The following is a 19,453-nucleotide window of genomic DNA, read 5'->3' as shown; positions in this document are numbered from 1 at the left end:
GCACGAAAAAATAACTTCACACAACACCGGTAAAAACACATTTAAAACAAATGCAAAAAAAGAGTAACGGATGGAACCATATGCTCTGTAAAATAGTGATTCCTTTACCTACACACCGATGAGACACAAGGTTAGTGTTTGTGATACTGTGAGACGTTTTTGTCAATTTTGTCCCAATTCATTCTTCTTCTTTTCCTTTCGGCTCATCCTTTTCCATGAGAGCCTATCTCCTGCATCCTGCAACACCAACTGCCATCATGTCTTCCCTCACGACATCCATCAACCTTCTCTTTGGTCTTCCTCTAGCTCTCTTGCCTGGCAGCTCCATCCTCATCATCCTTCTACCAATATACTCACTCTCTCTCCTCTGGACGTGTCCAAACCATTGAAGTCTGCTCTCTCTAACTTTGTCTCCAACACATCGAACCTTGGCTGTCCCTCTGATGAGCTCATTTCTAATTTTATCCAACCTGGTCACTCCGAGAGCGAACCTCAACACGTTTTTGTCAATTTTGTCCCAATTCATTGTGATGTAAAGTTGCTAGTTTGACTTTTGTGAAGTTTTAGCTCAGTGTTAAGCTTGTAATATGACTCTTTCTCCTTTCTTTCCAGTATGGTAAAGTAATATATATTTTATGTTTGTGTCTGTCATCAGCCCTTACGTTGGTTTGAAGACTAAAATAAACACTAAAAACCATCAGTGGAAGAAAGAGCGCAACCCAGTGTTGTTAGCTAACTTGTTAGCTGCCTCTATGTTGGCATAGACGGTATTTCATTGTTTCGTTCACCCGATTGACTTGAATGAAGTTCCGCGCGGTGTAGGCTGAGGCTCGGAGCGGGAGGGAGCGCGTCAAGACCTCTACACATGGTGAATGTCACAATCGGCAATGCCGTAAGGGCAGATCCCAATACTTAGACTCCAGGTCAGAGGTCCGAACAATTTTAATTAAATGGCAGAGCATGTGATGGCGAGACATACGCAACTAAAGGGACTCACATCCAGAGAGAATCAAAAACAGATAATGCAGGGAGACACGACAAACGGTCCGTGTGGTATAATCATATTGAGCCTAAATTTGGACAGCGGTCAGAACGGCGGCAAACACGGGGCATATAAATGAGTGAATATTCCGACGCCCACACACTGTCACGGTGCCCCCTAAAAAGGCTGATGATTACAATGCATGACAGGTGCGTCACCGATGTCCACGCCCACCTTCGCTCACCCAGACACTGCAACACAAAGAAAAACAACTTGAAACACAGGGCCATGACAGTATCCCCCCCTCAAAGGACGCCCCCTGGCGGACCATCCGGCTTCTGCGGGTGTAGAGAGTGGAAGCCCCGGAGAAGGGACGGATCTAGGATCCAAGAGCGGGTAACCCAGGAACGCTCCTCAGGGCCGTAACCCCCCCAGTCGACCAAATACTGCACACCCCTGCCCCTTCTTCTGGAATCCAATAGTTCACCCACCGTGTACACTGGCTCACCATCTACCACCCGCGGAGGAGGAGGAGGCACCGCTGGAGGACACAGAGGGCTGGAGGAAACCAGTTTGAGGAAGGAGACATGGAATACAGGGTGAACTTTCATGGTGGGAGGAAGCCGAAGTTTAACTGCCAGCGGGTTAACAACAGAGTCAATTTCGAAAGGACCAATATACCGAGGAGCCAGTTTTTTAGAACCCCCGGCCAAATGCAAATCTCGTGTGGACAACCAGACCTTCTCACCCGGATGGTAGGGAGGAGTTGAGATCCGATGACGATCAGCTAACTGCCTGTTGCGAGCCTCAGTGCGGGACAAGGCCGCCATTGCATCCCGCCACACCCGATGAGCCCTTCGGAGATGGACCTGTACAGACGGGACGACTACCTCCCTCTCCTGAGAAGGGAACAACGGCGGCTGGTAACCGTATGCAGTCATGAATGGCGACCGTCCAGTGGCAGAGCAAACGAGGGTGTTATGTGCATATTCCACCCAAGGCAGGTGAGAAGACCACGAGGAGGGGTACTGATGGCAAACACAGCGAAGAGCAACCTCCACATCTTGATTCGCCCTCTCAGCCTGGCCGTTGGTCTGCGGGTGGAAACCAGATGAACGACTGGAGGACGCCCCCAGCGCTTTGCAGAACAACCTCCAGACCCGAGAGACGAACTGCGGCCCCCTGTCAGACACCAGATCAGCACGAATACCATGAACTCGGAAGACATGGTCGCCAAGGAGATTAGCAGTCTCAAAGGAGGACGGCAGCTTCGGCAGAGCAACGACATGGAGAATCTTGGAGAATCTGTCGACAATACTCAGGATGAACGAGTTCCCTCCGGACAGCAGAAGGCCCGTGATGAAGTCCAAGGCGACGTGGGACCAGGGGCGGGAAGGAATGGGCAGTGGACGAAGAAGACCAGCTGGAGGACGATGGGACATCTTGCTACGGGCACACACTGATCATGCCGAAACATATTCTTTAACGTCCCTGCGTAGTCCCTGCCACCAGAACCGTTGGGAAATGAGGAAAAGTGTCCGACTGACCCCAGGATGGCAAGCGACTCTAGAAGTGTGTCCCCACTTCAACACCTCTGGACGTAAAATGACTGGAACAAACAATTTGCCATCAGGTACACCTCCCGGGGCCTGGACGTCCCTCCCCGCCTCCTCCACCTTCTTCTCAACCTCCCACTGAAGCGCTCCCACCACCCGGGTCCCAGGTAGAATGGTCTCCACAACAGGCTGAACAGCAGCCGGGCCATGCAGCCTAGACAAGGCGTCAGGTTTGCCGTTCTTCAACCCAGGGCGGTAAGTGATGATGAAATCGAAACAGGTAAGGAACAGGGCCCAACGTGCTTGATGGGGGTTGAGTCTTTTAGCAGTCCGGAGGTAAGACGGGTTCTTGTGGTCGGTGAAAACTTGAAAAGGTTCCCTCGTACCCTCCAGCCAATGCCTCCACTCCTGCAGCGCCAGGACAATGGCCAGCAGCTCTCTATTTCCCACATCGTAATTGGCCTCTGCAGGGCTCAGGCGCCTAGAGAAGAAGGCACAGGGGTGCAGCCTCTGGTCGACCGGGGACCTCTGGGACAGGATCGCCCCCACACCTGAATCAGATGCGTCCACCTCGACAACAAAAAAGGTCAGGATTAGGATGATGTAACACAGGAGCCTTCACAAACAATTGTTTAATATGATCAAAAGTCACTTCTGCCTTAGGGGTCCATACAAATGGTATTTTATTGGAAGTAAGTCTCGTCAGAGGTCCCACCTTTAAGGCTGTAATCACGTATAAATCGCCTATAAAAATTAGCAAAACCCAAAAACCTCTGCAACTGCTTCCTAGACGTTGGAGTTGGCCAATCAACCACAGCCTGGATCTTGGCTGGATCGGCCTGAAGCTGGCCCTTCTCCACAATGAACCCCAAAAACTGTACCGACTCCGCATGGAACTCACACTTTTCAGCCTTGACGTAAAGACGGTTTTCCATCAAGCGCTGCAACACCATGCGGACATGTTGGCGATGTTCACGTAGATCACGGGAAAAGATTAAGATGTCGTCCAAGTACACAAAACAAAATACATTTATCATGTCCCGAAGCATATCATTAATAAGACACTGAAACACAGCGGGTGCATTCGTAAGTCCAAAAGGCATGACTAAGTACTCAAAATGACCTAATGGAGTATTGAACGCAGTCTTCCACTCATCTCCCTCCTTCATCCTCACCAGGTGATAGGCATTTCGCAGATCTAATTTTGTGAACACCTTTGCAGACTGCAAAGGGGCAAACGCCGAGTCCACCTGCGGGAGAGGATACTTATTTTTTATCGTGATGTCGTTAAGACCCCGGAAATCGACACAGGGTCGCAGGGTCCCGTTCTTTTTATCGATAAAGAAAAATCCAGTGCCCACTGGCGACGATGAGGGACGAATCAACCCAGCAGCTAGCGAAGTCGAAATATAATTCTTTAATGCCTCTTGCTCAGGCTTGGAAATCTGATACAGCCTCGCACATGGTAGTGGAGCCTCGGGAATCAACTCTACGGAACAGTCGTATGGACGATGCGGAGGCAAAGACTGGGCGCGATCCTTACTGAACACTAGTTGCAAATCATGGTACTCAGCCGGTACTCTAGCCAAATCGATGTGCTCGTCTTGAACACGGGGGGTGGTAGTCAACATGGCAGACTGCAGACAATGAGTGACAAAATAGGCTCCAATTCACAATCTGTAGTTGATCCCAATTAATATCTGGATTATGAAGTTTTAACCACGTTAATCCCAGCACAACTGGAGCTGATTGACAGGGCATTACAAAAAATCGCCGCGATTCGATGTGGTTACCAGAGAGCTTTAAACACAGTGGAGCCGTAATGTGTGTTGTAACCGCCAGGAGACGCCCATCCAAATCAAGAACTTTTCTCGGTTTGCTAAGTCTGTACAGTGGACAATTTAGAGTCTCTATCACACAGGAGTCCACAAAACACTCATCAGCTCCGGAGTCAATTAACGCGGAAACCTTCACACTGCCGCCAAATCCCGATACTTCGCCCGGCAATTGTAGTCTCTTGTTGTTCGATCCAGTTCTCAATTCACCGGGTACCAAGTCTTTATCAAAATACTCACACGATGAGACGTTCTTTCCTGAGGCAGAAGGCGCTGTCACCACCACCTGGCCGCTCTGCTTGGAACGTGTAGCGTCACTTCCCCGTGAAGGTCTCGCCATGCAGGTGGATACCTTGTGTCCTGGTAGGCCGCAGTACAGACACGCCCCCGCTCTCATGCGTCTCCGACGTTCCGTCTCCGTCAGTCGCCCCCCGCCGAGTTGCATCGGCTTTTCCACGGCCAGGGCCGGCTCCCTCCTCGACGCCGAGGTGGATGGGGGAACACAGGCGGTGTCTTCCATGGCGGACGAAGAATGTCCCGGGGAAACGGACTCAAAAAAAAATGCGCCGTTCAGCCGCCCGCTCGCGCTGCCGTTCCCTCAGTCGATTGTCCAGTCTAATGGCTTGTGCAATCAACTCCTCCAAATTACTGGTCTCGTCCCGGGCCGCCAACTCATCTTTGACGGCAGGACAGAGTCCCCGACGAAAAATGCCACTCAACGCAACATCGCCGAATCCACTCTCTGCTGCCAGGATGCGGAACGAAATAGAGTATTCGGCTACTGACAAGTCCCCCTGGGAATGGTCCAACAACCGGCTACCGGCTTCCTTGCCCTTGACGGGGTGATCAAAAACTCTCCTCAGTTCAGATTCGAATGCCGGGAAGGAGGAACGTAACGCTGGGTTGGTGCTGCTGACCGCCATCGCCCACGATGCCGCCGGACCGGACCTTGGTCTTATCCTGGGCATACGTGACCGGTTGTTGGTCGAATACTAGGGTACATTGATAAATAAATTGACCGCAGCCGCCGGGCTCCCCAGCATAACGAGGTGGATTTGGGAGACAAGCTATGGACGGATGGCTTGATATTATCATTATTATCTTTTGCGGAACACTGGGGTAATAACTATCTTGATGTAACATTTGATAGATTAGGTTTGTTGCTTGGATTGCTATAGTTTATGCCAGGGATGGGCAACTGGCAATGCACACTCTGAGTGGCCCCTGGTTTAATTTTGGAACATTATAAAAATGCTTCCTCCACCATACATGATCATTTGTAGCTACACATTTCACCATTTACAAAGAAGCTTTGTACTTCTTCCACAAGTTGTTCACCATTAGAGAAAAAGATGACAGTAGTTGTCATCCGTGATGGATTTTGTCGTGCTGGTGAGTCACACCAATACCTTCAACATGGAGAAGGGGAAAATATTGCATAATTACTAAGAAGAGAATGCTGGCATTGCCGGACGAGACACCAGCTAATGTTAACGTCTGTTTTACAATCAATGAGGCTTCTGACACCGCGAGACATGCTCTGATACTGCGAGAGACCGAGAGATTTCCCATACAAAACTTGGCGCTTTGAGATCAGATTAGCAACACCGAGACTTAATTTCCTCCTCATCCACTTTTTTTTCTCTTTTTGCGGGGCTGATTATTATTTATTACTTTTTATCCAATCCCTGCTGATGCCAAGATACCATCATAGAGCCACTCGGAAATTGTATTTACTGAGCTTTCGATCACTTCGTGATGCAAGATAGTGGATCCCACCATGATGACCGCAGCAACCCACTGAAAAGATGAAAGGCTAACTTGTCCACTAGCACTGAAGATCTACTACCTAGCTCACCCGATGCTCATGTTCAAGTCCTCTCCTCCATTGACAAGAAGCTATCACTTGTCGATTTATTACACCAGGAGATTAAGGAGCTCAAAAGCAGCTTGGAGTTCACGCAACAGCAAGTCAAAGAGTTAAAGGAAGACAATGCCGCACTGCAGTCAGAAATGAAAGGGATGACAACTGAAGTAGGAGGTCTCAAGAAAGAAAACAAAAAAAAAATCAAAGAAGGAATGCTGGACTTACAGTCAAGAACCATGCGGGATAACCTCCTCTTTTCCGGCATTTCGGGGAGTACACCTAGTAACCCATAGGCTCAAGTAAATCCCAAAATCCCAAAGGAGACACTCACCAACTTTACCTTCCACCGAGTACACAGACTAGGAGGACCGGTAGCAGGGAATCATCCCTGTCCGATCATCGCAAAATTTGAACATTAACAGCAGAAAGTCTTCATAAAGTAGAAAGGACGGAAGCATGCTACTGTGTTTATATGTATAACTCACGTGATACATAAATAATAAATCAGGAATATTTATCGTAAACCAACTTCAACCTAACAAAGAAAAAACAATAATTACAACCATGCAAAATTCTAATGACATACTTACTTAATCACCACAGGATATTATTGATATATTCTACAACTTCAATAATAGCTGATATTCATCCCACAATAACCTTAATAAAAATGCCATTGAAATGTTTATCAATAACCTAAACATCCCTTAATTAACTTCAGAAAGTAAAGAGTTTTTAGACACCCCGTTAACCCTCGCAGAATAAATGATATGCCGGTAGAGATAGAGATAGGTAGAGATTCAGACAATGATGGATTTTCCATAGAGAAAAAAAATGTCCATTAATATGGACATCAAAATCATTTCGAAGGCTTTAGCCAACAGACTGGAAAAAAATTCTCCCATTGATAGTATATTGTGAGGAAACAGGTTTTATTAAAGGACGGAGCTCCACCAACAATGTCAGGTGACTGATAAACATAATAAGTATGTCTCGGTGTAATAGTCTAAAAACAATTGTCTTGTCACTAGACGCAGAAAAAGCTTTTGACAAAGTTAACTGGTATTTTATTTAATTTTTTTGGCAGTACTTCACAAATTTGGCTTTACTGATTCATATGTTCACTGAATCGCAACGTTGTACAACTCACCCAAAGCAACTGTCACCACAAATGGGGTCACATCACAAAGTTTGACTTTACAAAGAGGAACTTGACAAGGATGCCCACTCTCACCCCTGCTATTCACACTATTTATCGAACCACTGGCAATAGTGATACAACAGAACACTATTATTAAAGGTATCTGAACTCCTGTGTCAGAACACAAAATCAATCTTTACGCAGATATCATCACTTCAAACAGTTTTTAACCTCATTAAGATTATCAGAATATGCTATCAATTGCTCAAACTCAACAATACTCCCTATAAAGGCTAACTCATGGAAGCCTGCGGCCCAAAATACAAACTTTCCTATTCTGACAGGGAATATCAGATAACTAGACACTAATATCCTGTTCAGCTGCATTTTCAATAAACATGAGTATAATTAAAAAATAAGCAGTGGGAAAATACTCCCACTGCTTATTTTTTAATTATTCTTTAATTCTTTCATTATTCTCAAACTCCCTCTGTTGCACGGCAAAACTATTCCAGCACAAAAGGCATAAAGATCCACCATTCTGCATGGCCATGCAGCTGAACAGGACAGGTAATAAAAAAATGAATAAATAAATTTTAAAAAAACAATCGATGAAGCTGACCGGGATGTTTCTGTATCTCAAATAAGTCAAAGTTACGGTTTCATGTAAATGTAATTTAAAAAGTTAATTATGACACACATTCAATGAACTACGGATACCTTAAACAAACTAAATAATAACGGTTAATCTCCTTATTAGGAAAAAAAGTTCGGCATTGCATGCCACAATGCATGCTGGGTACCGAAGAGCAGCCGACCTACTGGTCAACAAAAGTACACAAACAACAGCTAAATTGTTTTCTTCACAAGAATCGGTGACAGTTTGTTTAAAGTGCATGAGGAGTTGTGTTTTGTGTGTCCTCCCAAAACATGGACAGATTTAACATCATTAATAGTGTTGCAAAAACCTAGGGTGGCTTGGAGAAGCGGTAGGACAGGTGAGACGCACCGAGGCCTCCTTCAACAAAGCAGGGTGAACTTCCGTGCCATATACTGCAATATATCATGCAGGTCAGTGAGGTGGCCTATTAATTTGGAGGGTTTGAATGACATGCAGCAACATTGTATAATATAATGAATTGATTTTGGTGGGAAAAAAATGCACAAAATGAGTTCTTGTAATGCAAAACAAAATCACAATATATGGCTCTTTTTGTATTATTGTATTATTATTTGCTTCAAGTAGTTTTTTGTTGAAGAGTAGATCTATTATACATGCATTTCAGCATGATATTAAGATACTGTGATCTACAATGGTTTAATAGAGAAAACACATTTGTCCATATTTAAAATGGCATTTTTACCATACATCTGGTTAGGAAGTGTGCGATTCTCTGTGGCCTCCTGGTAGATGAAAAATTGTGGCCCCCTCAATTATTTAAGTTGCCCATCCCTGGTTTAACACTTTAGCGATAAGTTTGTCATGAGCTGCCCTGCAGTACTATTGTTGGAGCCTGGGTGGCGCCTTGCGCCCTCTCGCCCTCTCTCCCCTCCCCTCTCTCTTTCCAGCACCTTCCTCGGCTGCATACCTGTCACCAATCAGCCCTCGTTACCACCTGCATTTAAGCCTGCCTGATCCCAGAAATCCTCGCCAGAATATTACAGCTTCTCCAGTGGTACAACGGCTCCCCAGTCTCCTAGTAAGCTAGGCAATACCATGTCATCATTCTGACCTTTGTGTTCTTTCGTTGTCCTCAGTCTTTCCTCCGTGTCCCTCACCAAGTGGATTTCTGCCGCCAACCTGCCACGCATTCTATGCCTCAACAACCTGCCAGCGCATCTCAGGGACTATATTTCCCTTTGTTTCAATAAACTGTTCATCACAACCTCTCAGCCTCCGCCTGCTCTTGGGTCCAGTCTCCATCCGTTCGTAACAAAGTTTACACGTAACAAATGTCCTTTCATATTTGGTCAAACTATAAGCAGGATAGTTTTTGTGTACAATGCTTATCATCAATTTGTAGCCTTTAATTTGTATAATATTTTTCATAGTACCTTTTTACTGGGAGAGATTAGTTTGTTTTTTAAGCAAAATTGAGTATTTTTATCACCTGAGGCTCTCATTTATTTTCCAGCTGTATCCACTTGATCACTGAACATTGAACGCAATGAGCAATGTCTCATTCTCTACTTTGCCATTATCTCTCGCATTATTAATTGATGTATAATTTTATATTTCATCAAGCAATAATAATAGCCACTGCAAATACTCATCTGTGTAGACTTATGTGATTGTTTCCGAGTTAGTTTACACATCTGCCACCTACTGTTAAATCAAGCCTCCAGCATTGCCACTGGATCTTGGTGGGATGATATAGCGGTCTTCCTAGAGATGGCACAGGTGTCAGACACTTCCTTGATGGAACAAGAAGTGACTGCAATCTGATGCTTCATTGCCCAAACCTTTCCTTGAGCAATTTCTAACAGATTGCACACTTAACACACTAAATTTTTTATGAGGTGCTCTCATTTAATTTCTATATTCCAATAGATGATACCTATTTTCGGTGAATAATACTAGAGCGGCTCCAACTACCGGAGACAAATTCCTTGTGTGTTTTGGACATACTTGGCAAATAAAGTTGATTCTGATTCTGATTCTGAGAAAGGAGACATACAAAAAAGTTTGTATTCTAGTGGAATGAATGCATAGGTATGAGTCAGTGGCTGTAGACCTGATGCCAACATTTCGCACTGGAAGCATGCAAGGTTACAACGATAATGTTTATCATGATAGTTTTTGGGAAAATATATTGTTGTAAAAAAAAATATATGATGACAGGCCTATATGTTTGCAGAGAATCAGGTTAGGCCAACTAATCTCCCAAGCTGCAAGCAGAAAAGTTTTACAGAATTCATCTTCCTGAGGGGCGGCACGGTGGATGACTGGGGTTCAAATCCCAGCCCTGCCTGCGTGGATGTTCTCCCCGTGCCTGCGTGGGTTTTCTCCGGGTACTCCGGTTTACTCCCACATCCCAAAAACATGCGTAGTAGGTGGATTGAAGACTCTAAATTGCCCTAAGGTGTGAATGTGAGTGCGAATGGTTGTTTGTTTATATGCGCCCTGCGATTGTCTGGCGACCAGTTCTGGGTGTACCCCACCTCTTGCCCGAAGTTAGCTGGGATAAGCTCCAGCACGCCCGCGACCCTATTGAGGATAAGCGGTACGGAAGATGAATGAATGAACTTCTTGAGGATGCTGCCTTAATGATGCAAATTCCATTTTTAGACACACACTACTAGCTGCTTTTTTTATTTATTATTTCGCAGCCCACTGTCATTAGGTTTCAAAGCACAGCTACTTGCCTAAATATTTTAATATGCTTTTTAGTGGATTTGTGAAGATGGGTACAGGATAAATACTGTTTCCCAAGTTTAACTACTATATATTACAATCATGAGCTGTGTTCACTCTGGAAACCTTCAGGACATCCTTATTGAAGTGAGTAGCATCTCCAACGGACAACTCATTTGGCGCTAAACATGTTTGCTTTCATGTGGTTCATCAGTAGAGCTGAGCAGGCAATTATCACAGCTGTACATTTTGCTGAGTCAGGGTAACTGATCAAAATATCTCACGAGTCCCTCAACTGGGTCATGCGGTGGAAGCCTGTCATTCACTATTATGTTACGCTGTGCAAACCACAGATAAGGACAATACAGATACTAAAAGTACAGAAGTGGATGCGTCAGCAAATTGGCCAAATGCAAGAACGTTGGTGTCCCTCCTCTTTTGTAGTCTTGTAGGTTTTACGAGGTAGCAGACCCTATTCAATGGCTATTATTACTTTTTACACTTGTATGCCCATTAAGAATGTGAAATATTAAAGTAAAACATTACTAGTGGAGTTAATATACCTTAAACGTTTTTAACCCGAAACAATGATTTCTTCCTAACAGAAGTCATAGCGTGAAATCTAAAGGTTATCATTGCGAAAAATTATAAAATCACAGAAATACATACACAAGTACATAACATATTGATTTGCATTATGATACCAATAAACAGTTTTACTCATACTTAATGTTTATGTATACTTCCAGATACTATCCTTGTTTGCGACACACTTAAGTGAAGTCGGCATTGAATGTATCTCATATGGGTTCCCCTTGCTGTTTAAAAGCAGGTGAATGTGTGTGAGTGAGTGAGTGTTGTAGTGGACGGTCTCAGCTCTGCTTTGCCCTCCTCTGTATGCACAGAAATAGATTGCTTTGTCTCCTCACACCAAGTCTTTTTATCCTTTCTTTGTCAGGATACCCTTGTACTTCAGTGTCCTATTTCTTGTACATGTGCCGCAGGGGAGATGCGCATGAGTAGACAGTGTTTCCTGGCCCCCAAATAACGCAACATGTATGCTGTGCAAATAGTCAGGCCAGGATCCACGCCATCCAGACAATCTGTAGCCCAAAGCTGTCCCCTCACAGAGCAGTTCAGCTTGTTGACGTCACGAGACAGACAGCGTGGTTCCCGGGATGATCTGCTATCCTGCATCTATGTATCCCATGCAGCGACAAATTGAATGAAAATAACAACAGCCCCGCACGAGAAAAAAAAAAAAAAAAAAACTCAGCCCAGCTTCCACAAACACAAGCGGGTGAGCATAGACTGTTTTACTCAAATCACCCACAGCACAGTGGTGACAGAAAAGACGATTTAGAGCTTCAAAACAAAAAAATATTTTCATTATACTAGATATGCATTGGCATAAGGAACATCCTCCCAACCTTGTTACATTCAAATCACACACACACACACACACACACACACACAAACACTAATGTTTTAATGAAATAGTAAGATATTGAGGAAAGTGCAATACATTAGCATTATAGTTGTCATTTTACATTCTTAGGATTGCTTGACCCCAAAGGCAAAACCAGTGCATTTTAAAGCAATTTACTGTAGCTCACAAATATATGAATAACGACAGAGAACCCATTCACATTATGACTCTTCCCTTAAATCCAAATACTAATGTCTTTGAGATATCTGGGTTTTACAATTTTTCATTGACCTCTGTTTCTTTATTTACATTGCTCAGTCCCCTGCCAATTAGCTGCTCATTGATTCCATTTTACCAGTCATTAACCTACAGGAATGCACTGTAAAGGATGCCTCTTCCGCTTGTATAGTTTGGTCTGGCATGAGTATTTTATATTATTATTATCTCATTTATTTCTGAGATGGTTGATAGTCTGGTCTTGGTTTTGTCGCTGGAGGAAGGTTGTCAATGTGTAAGTGTGTACACATGACAGAAATGAAGGACACGGCCATGGACAGAAGGAAGGGTGGTGTGTGTGTGCGTGTGGGGGAGTAGTGGGGGTGTCAGAATGAGTCAGTGAAGCACGATACCACACATCGTCGAGGAGGAGTTGTCTGTATGTCTTCTCATAAATACACAGTATACTGTGCACCCACATGGTCGGCGTCACTGCTGAGACGCCAGCTGCAGTAGTCGGCTGCAAACGTTAGCAGTAGTAGGCTGCAAACATTAGCACCTGTTGCGTCTCGCTGCTAATTTGCGGTGTGTCAACCTAACTTGGCGTGGTTCGATTGACGCTACATGATTTTTTTTTTTTTACTTTATTTGGCGGCATGGTGGACAACTGGTTAGCACCTCTGCCTCATGGTTCTGAGGATCAGGGTTCAAATCCGGCCTCGCCTGTGTGGAGTTTGCATGTTCTCCCCATGCCTGCGTGGGTTTTCTCTGCGTACTCCGGTTTCCTCCCACATCCCATAAACATGCATGGTAGGTTGATTGAAGACTCTAAATTGCCCGTAGGTGTGAATGTGAGTGCGAATGGTTGTTTGTTTCTATGTGCCCTGCAATTGGCTGGCGACCGGTTCAGGGTGTACCCCGCCTCTTGCCCGAAGTCAGCTGAGATAGGCGCCAGCAAACCTGCGACCCTAGTGAGGAAAACTGCTTTGGAAAATGGATGGATGGATGTACTTTTTTTTGTATTAGTGAAGTGTCACTTGACCCCTACTGATATTACTGGGCACCTAATGGTGTGGTATCACTGGCTATCCGCCAAAATCAGTCTATTGATTGTCTAATTAAAAATAGAGATCATCCTTACAAAGCTTTTGCATTGGCTGTTACTCCTTCCAAACATACAGTAGGCAAATGCCATTGCAGTGAAATGAATGGCGAGGTTGTATACAGAGAGAAGTTAGGTCAGGTAATTGTATACCCCAAAGGTTGGCAGTCTTTGTGACATGGAGTGCCAGTTTGAAATGTTCTTCTTCAGACATGGGCATGGAAATTAGAACATATAACTCTTCACTTGTGTTGTGGCTGTTTTCTCTGCTCAAAATATTGAAACAAGGAGCATACATTGTTTACTGCATAAAAGGGTGATCTGTGTTCTATGCATTCTCTGTGGATAATAGCTCCAGGATGACAACAACATGGTACTACTTGCACAGACGGAGACCCAGGGAGCAGTCCACTGTCACCCAGATTGGCTCCATTATCACTACATAACACAGCTAGTCGGCTCCATTTGTATCCCAGCAGGAACGAAATGATTAAGGAGAGGAGTTCTACAGCACCTGCTGCATCCAAGTAAAAACTTCAATGAATGCCAGTTAGCCTTTCTCTGTGTAATTACTTTTTTTAGCAGCTGTACTAAAAAATTAAACAGTGTGAAAATTTCATATCATGGTTTTGATAAAGATAATGATCACGCTTATCAGTATCATCACAATGTGGCCAAAAGAAATATAAATAACGTACCTGAAGCATTGCAACACATTTCATTTGGATTACAAAAAATATTAAATCAGAAACCATATGCATTTTTGTCTCTGATCAGAATCATGGTCTGTATTATTTGTGTGTGTGTGTGTATATATATATATGTTCAATCCCCAGCCCCTCCCCGTGCCTGCGCGGGTTTTCTCCGGGCACTCCGGTGTCCTCCCACAGCCCCAAAACATGCATGGTAGGTTAATTGAAGACTCTAAATTGCCCATAAGTGCGAATGTGAGTGTGAATAGTTGTTTGTTTATGTGTACCCTGCAATTGGCTGGCAACCAGTTCAGTGTGTACCCCGCCTCCTGCCCGATGATACCTGGGATAGGCTCCAGCACTCCTGCGACTCTAGTGAGGATAAGCGGCTCAGAAAATGGATGGATGGATTCACACTCACATTGAACCCCGGTCCTCAGAACTGTGAGGCAGATATGCTAACCAGTCACCCACAATGCTGCCGTGTGTGTGTGTGTGTGTGTGTGCGTGTGTGTGTGTGCGTGTGTGTGCACGTGCGCAGGTGCGTGCGTGCGTATATACATATATATAAATATATATATATATATCAGGGTCCGACGTTAAGCGTTTTGGAGTGCTGGTCCTGTCACCATGAGGTGTGGTGACCATGTCAGACCTTGTACTGGCCACGTATATTCATGATATAATGCCATCCATCCATTTTCTGAGCCGCTTCTCCTCACTAGGGTCGCGGGCGTGCTGGAGCCTATCCCAGCTGTCATCGGGCAGGAGGCGGGGTACACCCTGAACTGGTTGCATGATATAATGTCTTTTGATTATCTTGGATTTAGCACCTTTATTGTGTATTATTTACACCCTTTTTTAAGAAATTAATTAGTACAATTGCATTCATGGCAATGACTCTGTACTATCCTCACTAAAATCAAGGCACTGCAATTGTAAAAATGATAATGCTTAAAAGAATAAATCAATTGCAAAATTATTAAAATATTTGCTTAGCACTGATATTCCAAGGATGCTTTATCTTGTGTCTTGATGTTGTGCCCACTATATACAGTATACTGTAATTAGGGGTGCTCCGATGAGGGTTTTATGCTGCTGATTCCGGTATGGATAATCGGTGAGTCAGATCTGCCGATCACTGCCGATACCATCATATGGATTAGCTTTTCAATATATTTATTGTGATTGCTATTGGCTATATGATCTGACATGTTAGTTTGGGTTTGCTTCGCAGCTCTTGCATGCCTGCGCAGAGTGAAGGGGGAGGGGATGTTACACAAGGGCTGGGCGATTATGGGAAAAAAAATATTTTGATTGATATTGATTAATAAACTTGATTATTAATTTATTTAAAAGAATTGTATTTATTCAACTACCTTAAACTCAAATTTAAATATAACTTCAAAGAACAACCAGAAATATAAATTAGTCACAAGTAAAATCATGATATATTAAAATAATAAAATCTTAAAAAACAATAAAGAAAAATAAATACATTCCTGGCTAAAAACGTGGCAATGCTTTTAGCCATGACTGTATTGTCTTTGTCTATTATAGTTGTCTAAAAAAAAATCCTCTTATTATTCTGGCAATTTCTAAAACGATGTGTGTCTTGTAGTTAAAGGTGCCATATTTTCCCAAACCAACTTTTTCTAGTTTTGGGGATGTAATATTGGCCCTATGGTGCCTCAGTAAACGTAAAATATGAATTAAAATCATCCACGCATTCCTGAGTTCCAGACCCTTTTCTGCCCAGAGGTCAGTCGAATTTCTCGAGTTTATCTACGTCACCAGTGAAGATCTGCACTTACCTCTCCACTCCCGAGCCAGTGCTGTCAACATAACCAACGTGTGTGTTAGTTAGTCTGAAATGCATTGTGAAGGTTCTGTTTGTTCACATAAAGATGAAGATGTTTGGAGTTTGAACTTTGTGCATTAGCAGTGCTCATTCACGTATGATTATTAGTAGATTGTAATAATAATACACTGATAATAATCACTCCTCCACCCCAATTGGATATTCATCCGCTTATCCTCACTAGGGTCGCGGGCGTGCTGGAGCCTATCCAAGCTATCTTCGGGCGAGAGGCGGAGTACACCCTGAACTGGTTGCAAGCCAATCGCACGGCACCCAATTGGATATGAAATGTTAAACATGTCAGTCATTGCATTATAGAATTATGGAATGCGCTTCTGTATATAATATAACTTGAGCTTTTATTTAGGAGAGTAATGATTAGATCGGAAGAGAGTTAAATTGTTCTGCCTATTACTGCGTCACTATACGTCAATGGCATACATAGGTGAACAAAGATATGGTTCTAATAACTAAATAATAATAATAACAATAATATAACAGTAGTAATGCTTTAAAAATACTTGCTGTGTTTGTATACTATATTAAAAAACACACTGAAATAACACAACAAATCTAACACTGACCTAAAACCTTTACACAGTATTGTATCTTTGTGAACGCTGTCCAAAAAAATTCTCCTGTTGCACAGCAAAACTGTTCCAGCACAAAAGGCATACAGATCCACCATTCTGGAAGGTCATGCAGCTGAACAGGACAGGTTAAAAAAACAACAACAAAAAAAACAACACTACAAATTTAACCCTGACCTAAAACAAAAACAAAAATTGTTTCCACTTTTTGTCTTACCAGTCTAATTGCATTGGGGCCAGGTGGGAATGACCTACCAGTTCTAGGAGGGCACCAGTATTTCTTGGCACATCAGGATTTTTCAAACAACTAGACATTTGTCATACATTTCTAGCTTTAAGGTGAAGTGCCCCAGGTGCTTGCTGAATATTACTGTGCCACCAGCCCGATGTGAATGTTATTGGGGAATGTGTTTAAATTGAAACTGTGTTGGAAGTCACATCTTTCTTTGACACTCTTCAAGGGATAGCTTTTTATCTTTAAAGTTGCCCTTAGATTCTGCTGTTCCATTACTGATAAGATTTCTTAATTGTATATTGTTGTGTTTTTTAGGGCAGTGACGAAGGTGACGTGGACAAGAATAAATGTTGCACGCTGTGTAACATGTCCTTCACATCAGCAGTGGTTGCACAGTCACACTACCAGGGTAAAATTCATGCCAAGAGGCTAAAACTGCTACTTGGGGATCAGCCTGCCATCACAACCAAAGGTACAGCCCTTAAAAAAAAAAAAAATGTAGTATGGTTTTCATATGTGATACACATTTGAATGGGCTGTATTAAGGCCTTTTCTCACTGCACTTAGCAGAGCAAATTTGTAGCCATAAATTAAGGTTACATGAGAGTCAACAAAGGTGTATTGGTTCACTTGCCTGACTTCTGTGCAGGCAGGCTTGTGTTCCTATTCAGTGAATGTGTCTATATGTATGTGCTCTGTGATTGACTGGTGACCAGTCCAGGGTGTAGTCTGCCTTTCGTCCAAAGACAGCTGGAATAAATTCTCAAGCTCTCTGGAAAACTCAAAGGATAAATGGCATAGAAAATGGATAGATGGATGACACTGCATGAGTTCTTCTTCTTCTCTTCCTTTTGGCTTGTCCCGTTAGGGGTCACCACAGCACATCATCCTTTTCCATGTAAGCCTATCTCCTGCTTCCTCCTCTCTAACGCCAATTGCCCTCATGTCTTCCATCAACTTTCTCTTTGGTCTTCCGCTAGCTCTCTTGCCTGGCAGCTGTATCGTCATCATCCTTTTAGCACTATACTCACTAGCTCTCCTCTGGACTTGTCCAAACATCAAAGTCTGCTCTCTCTAACTTTGTCTCCAAAACATCTAACATTGGCCGTCCATCTGATCAGCTCATTTCTAATCCTATCCAACCTGCTCACTCCTGGAGAGAACCTCAAAATCTTCATTTCCGCCACCTCCAGCTCTGCTTCATAATAATAATAGTAATAACTGCTTGTGTCTTCACTCTTGTCTCTTCAGTGCCACTGTCTTTAATTCATACATCATGGCTAGCCTCCAAACTGTTTTATAAACTTTGCCCTTCATCCAAGCAGAGACTCTTCTATCACATGACAAACCTGAGACCTTCCTTCACCCGTTCCAACCTGCTTGGACCCGTTTCTTTACCTCCTCACCACACACTTACCACACATTTCTCTGGACTGTTAACCCTAAGTATTTAAGTCATCCACCCTCACTGTCTCTTCTTCCTGTAAGCCTTACTCTTTCCTCTTTCTGTCTTACTTCGTCTAATCTTCATTCCTCTCCTTTCCAGTGCATGCCTTCACCTATCTGTTCCTCCACCTGCTCCCTGCTTTGACAGCATATCAGAATGTCATCTGCGAACATCATGGTCCACGGTGATTCCAGTCTAACCTCATCTGTCAGCCTATCCATCACCACTGAAGACTGGAACGGGCTTAGGCCTGTTCCCTGATGCAGTCCTACCTCCACCTTAAACTTATTAGTCACATGTACAGCACACCACATTTGAAGGCTGAAATATTGAGTACAGGGGACCCCCCGATAATTGCCACCAACCCAAAAAATTCATGGATAAGTGGGAATAAACCGCAAATATAAGTTTTTGGCATGTGCGTTAGTCCACACATAATACACACACACACACATATGGGAAAGTTAACTGTTTATTAACCATAACCCCAGCGGCGCATGTTATTCAGGCAGTACTTGACTACAGCAAATGTATTTGATACACACGTGAAGAGCTTGTCTCCAGCACCTTCAACGGACACGACCACACAGTCCTGGAGCTTGACCCTTATCTTTCATCATTTTAGATCCCTATTTTAAATTCATGGTGTTTTTTTAATTTATTCAACTTTGGCAGGGGCAGCACGGTATAATACTGGTTAGCACATCTGCCTCACAGTTCTGAGGACCGGGGTTCAAATCCCGGCCCCGCCTGTGTAGAGTTTGCATGCTCTCCCCGTGCCTGCGTGGGTTTTCTCCAGGTACTCCGGTTTCCTCCCACATCCCAAAAACATGTATGGTACATTAATTGAGGACTCTAAATTGCCCGTAGGTTTGAATGTGATTACGAATGGTTGTTTGTTTCTATGTGCCCTGCGATTGGCTGGCAACCAGTTCAGGGTGTACCCCGCCTCCTGCCCGATGATAGCTGGGATAGGCTCCAGCACTTCCGTGACCCTAGTGAGGAGAAGCGGCTCAGAAAATGGATGGATGGATGGAAGTTTTATCAGGACAATTAATAACCAAATTAAAGTTGGTAGCAGGTTGAATATTACATGAGTGAATCTAATAAGAGTACTTTAAGTTTTCATAAAATGAGCTTGGTTC

General features: G+C 43.7%; 1 protein-coding gene across 4 annotated transcripts in view; it reads left to right on the top strand.

Annotated features, from left to right (window-relative positions):
• Window positions 1-19,453, top strand: part of zmat4a (zinc finger, matrin-type 4a) — a 99,169-nt gene that overhangs the window by 40,230 nt on the left and 39,486 nt on the right. For 3 of the 4 annotated variants that reach the window (XR_009787612.1, XM_061766742.1, XM_061766741.1), the window contains exon 4: window positions 17,177-17,333. Coding sequence is in view for 2 of the 4 variants with exons in the window: in XM_061766742.1 (XP_061622726.1) it covers window positions 17,177-17,333 (157 nt within the window). In the remaining 2 variants the exon portion in view is untranslated. Of the gene's footprint in view, window positions 1-8,950; window positions 9,082-17,176; window positions 17,334-19,453 lie in introns of all 4 variants that reach the window. The other variant, XR_009787613.1, reaches the window with a different exon arrangement.

This window comes from Phyllopteryx taeniolatus, chromosome 3 (assembly GCF_024500385.1).
Source record: "Phyllopteryx taeniolatus isolate TA_2022b chromosome 3, UOR_Ptae_1.2, whole genome shotgun sequence".
Lineage (NCBI taxonomy): Eukaryota > Metazoa > Chordata > Actinopteri > Syngnathiformes > Syngnathidae > Phyllopteryx > Phyllopteryx taeniolatus.
This window is presented reverse-complemented; position numbering and strand designations above follow the sequence as displayed.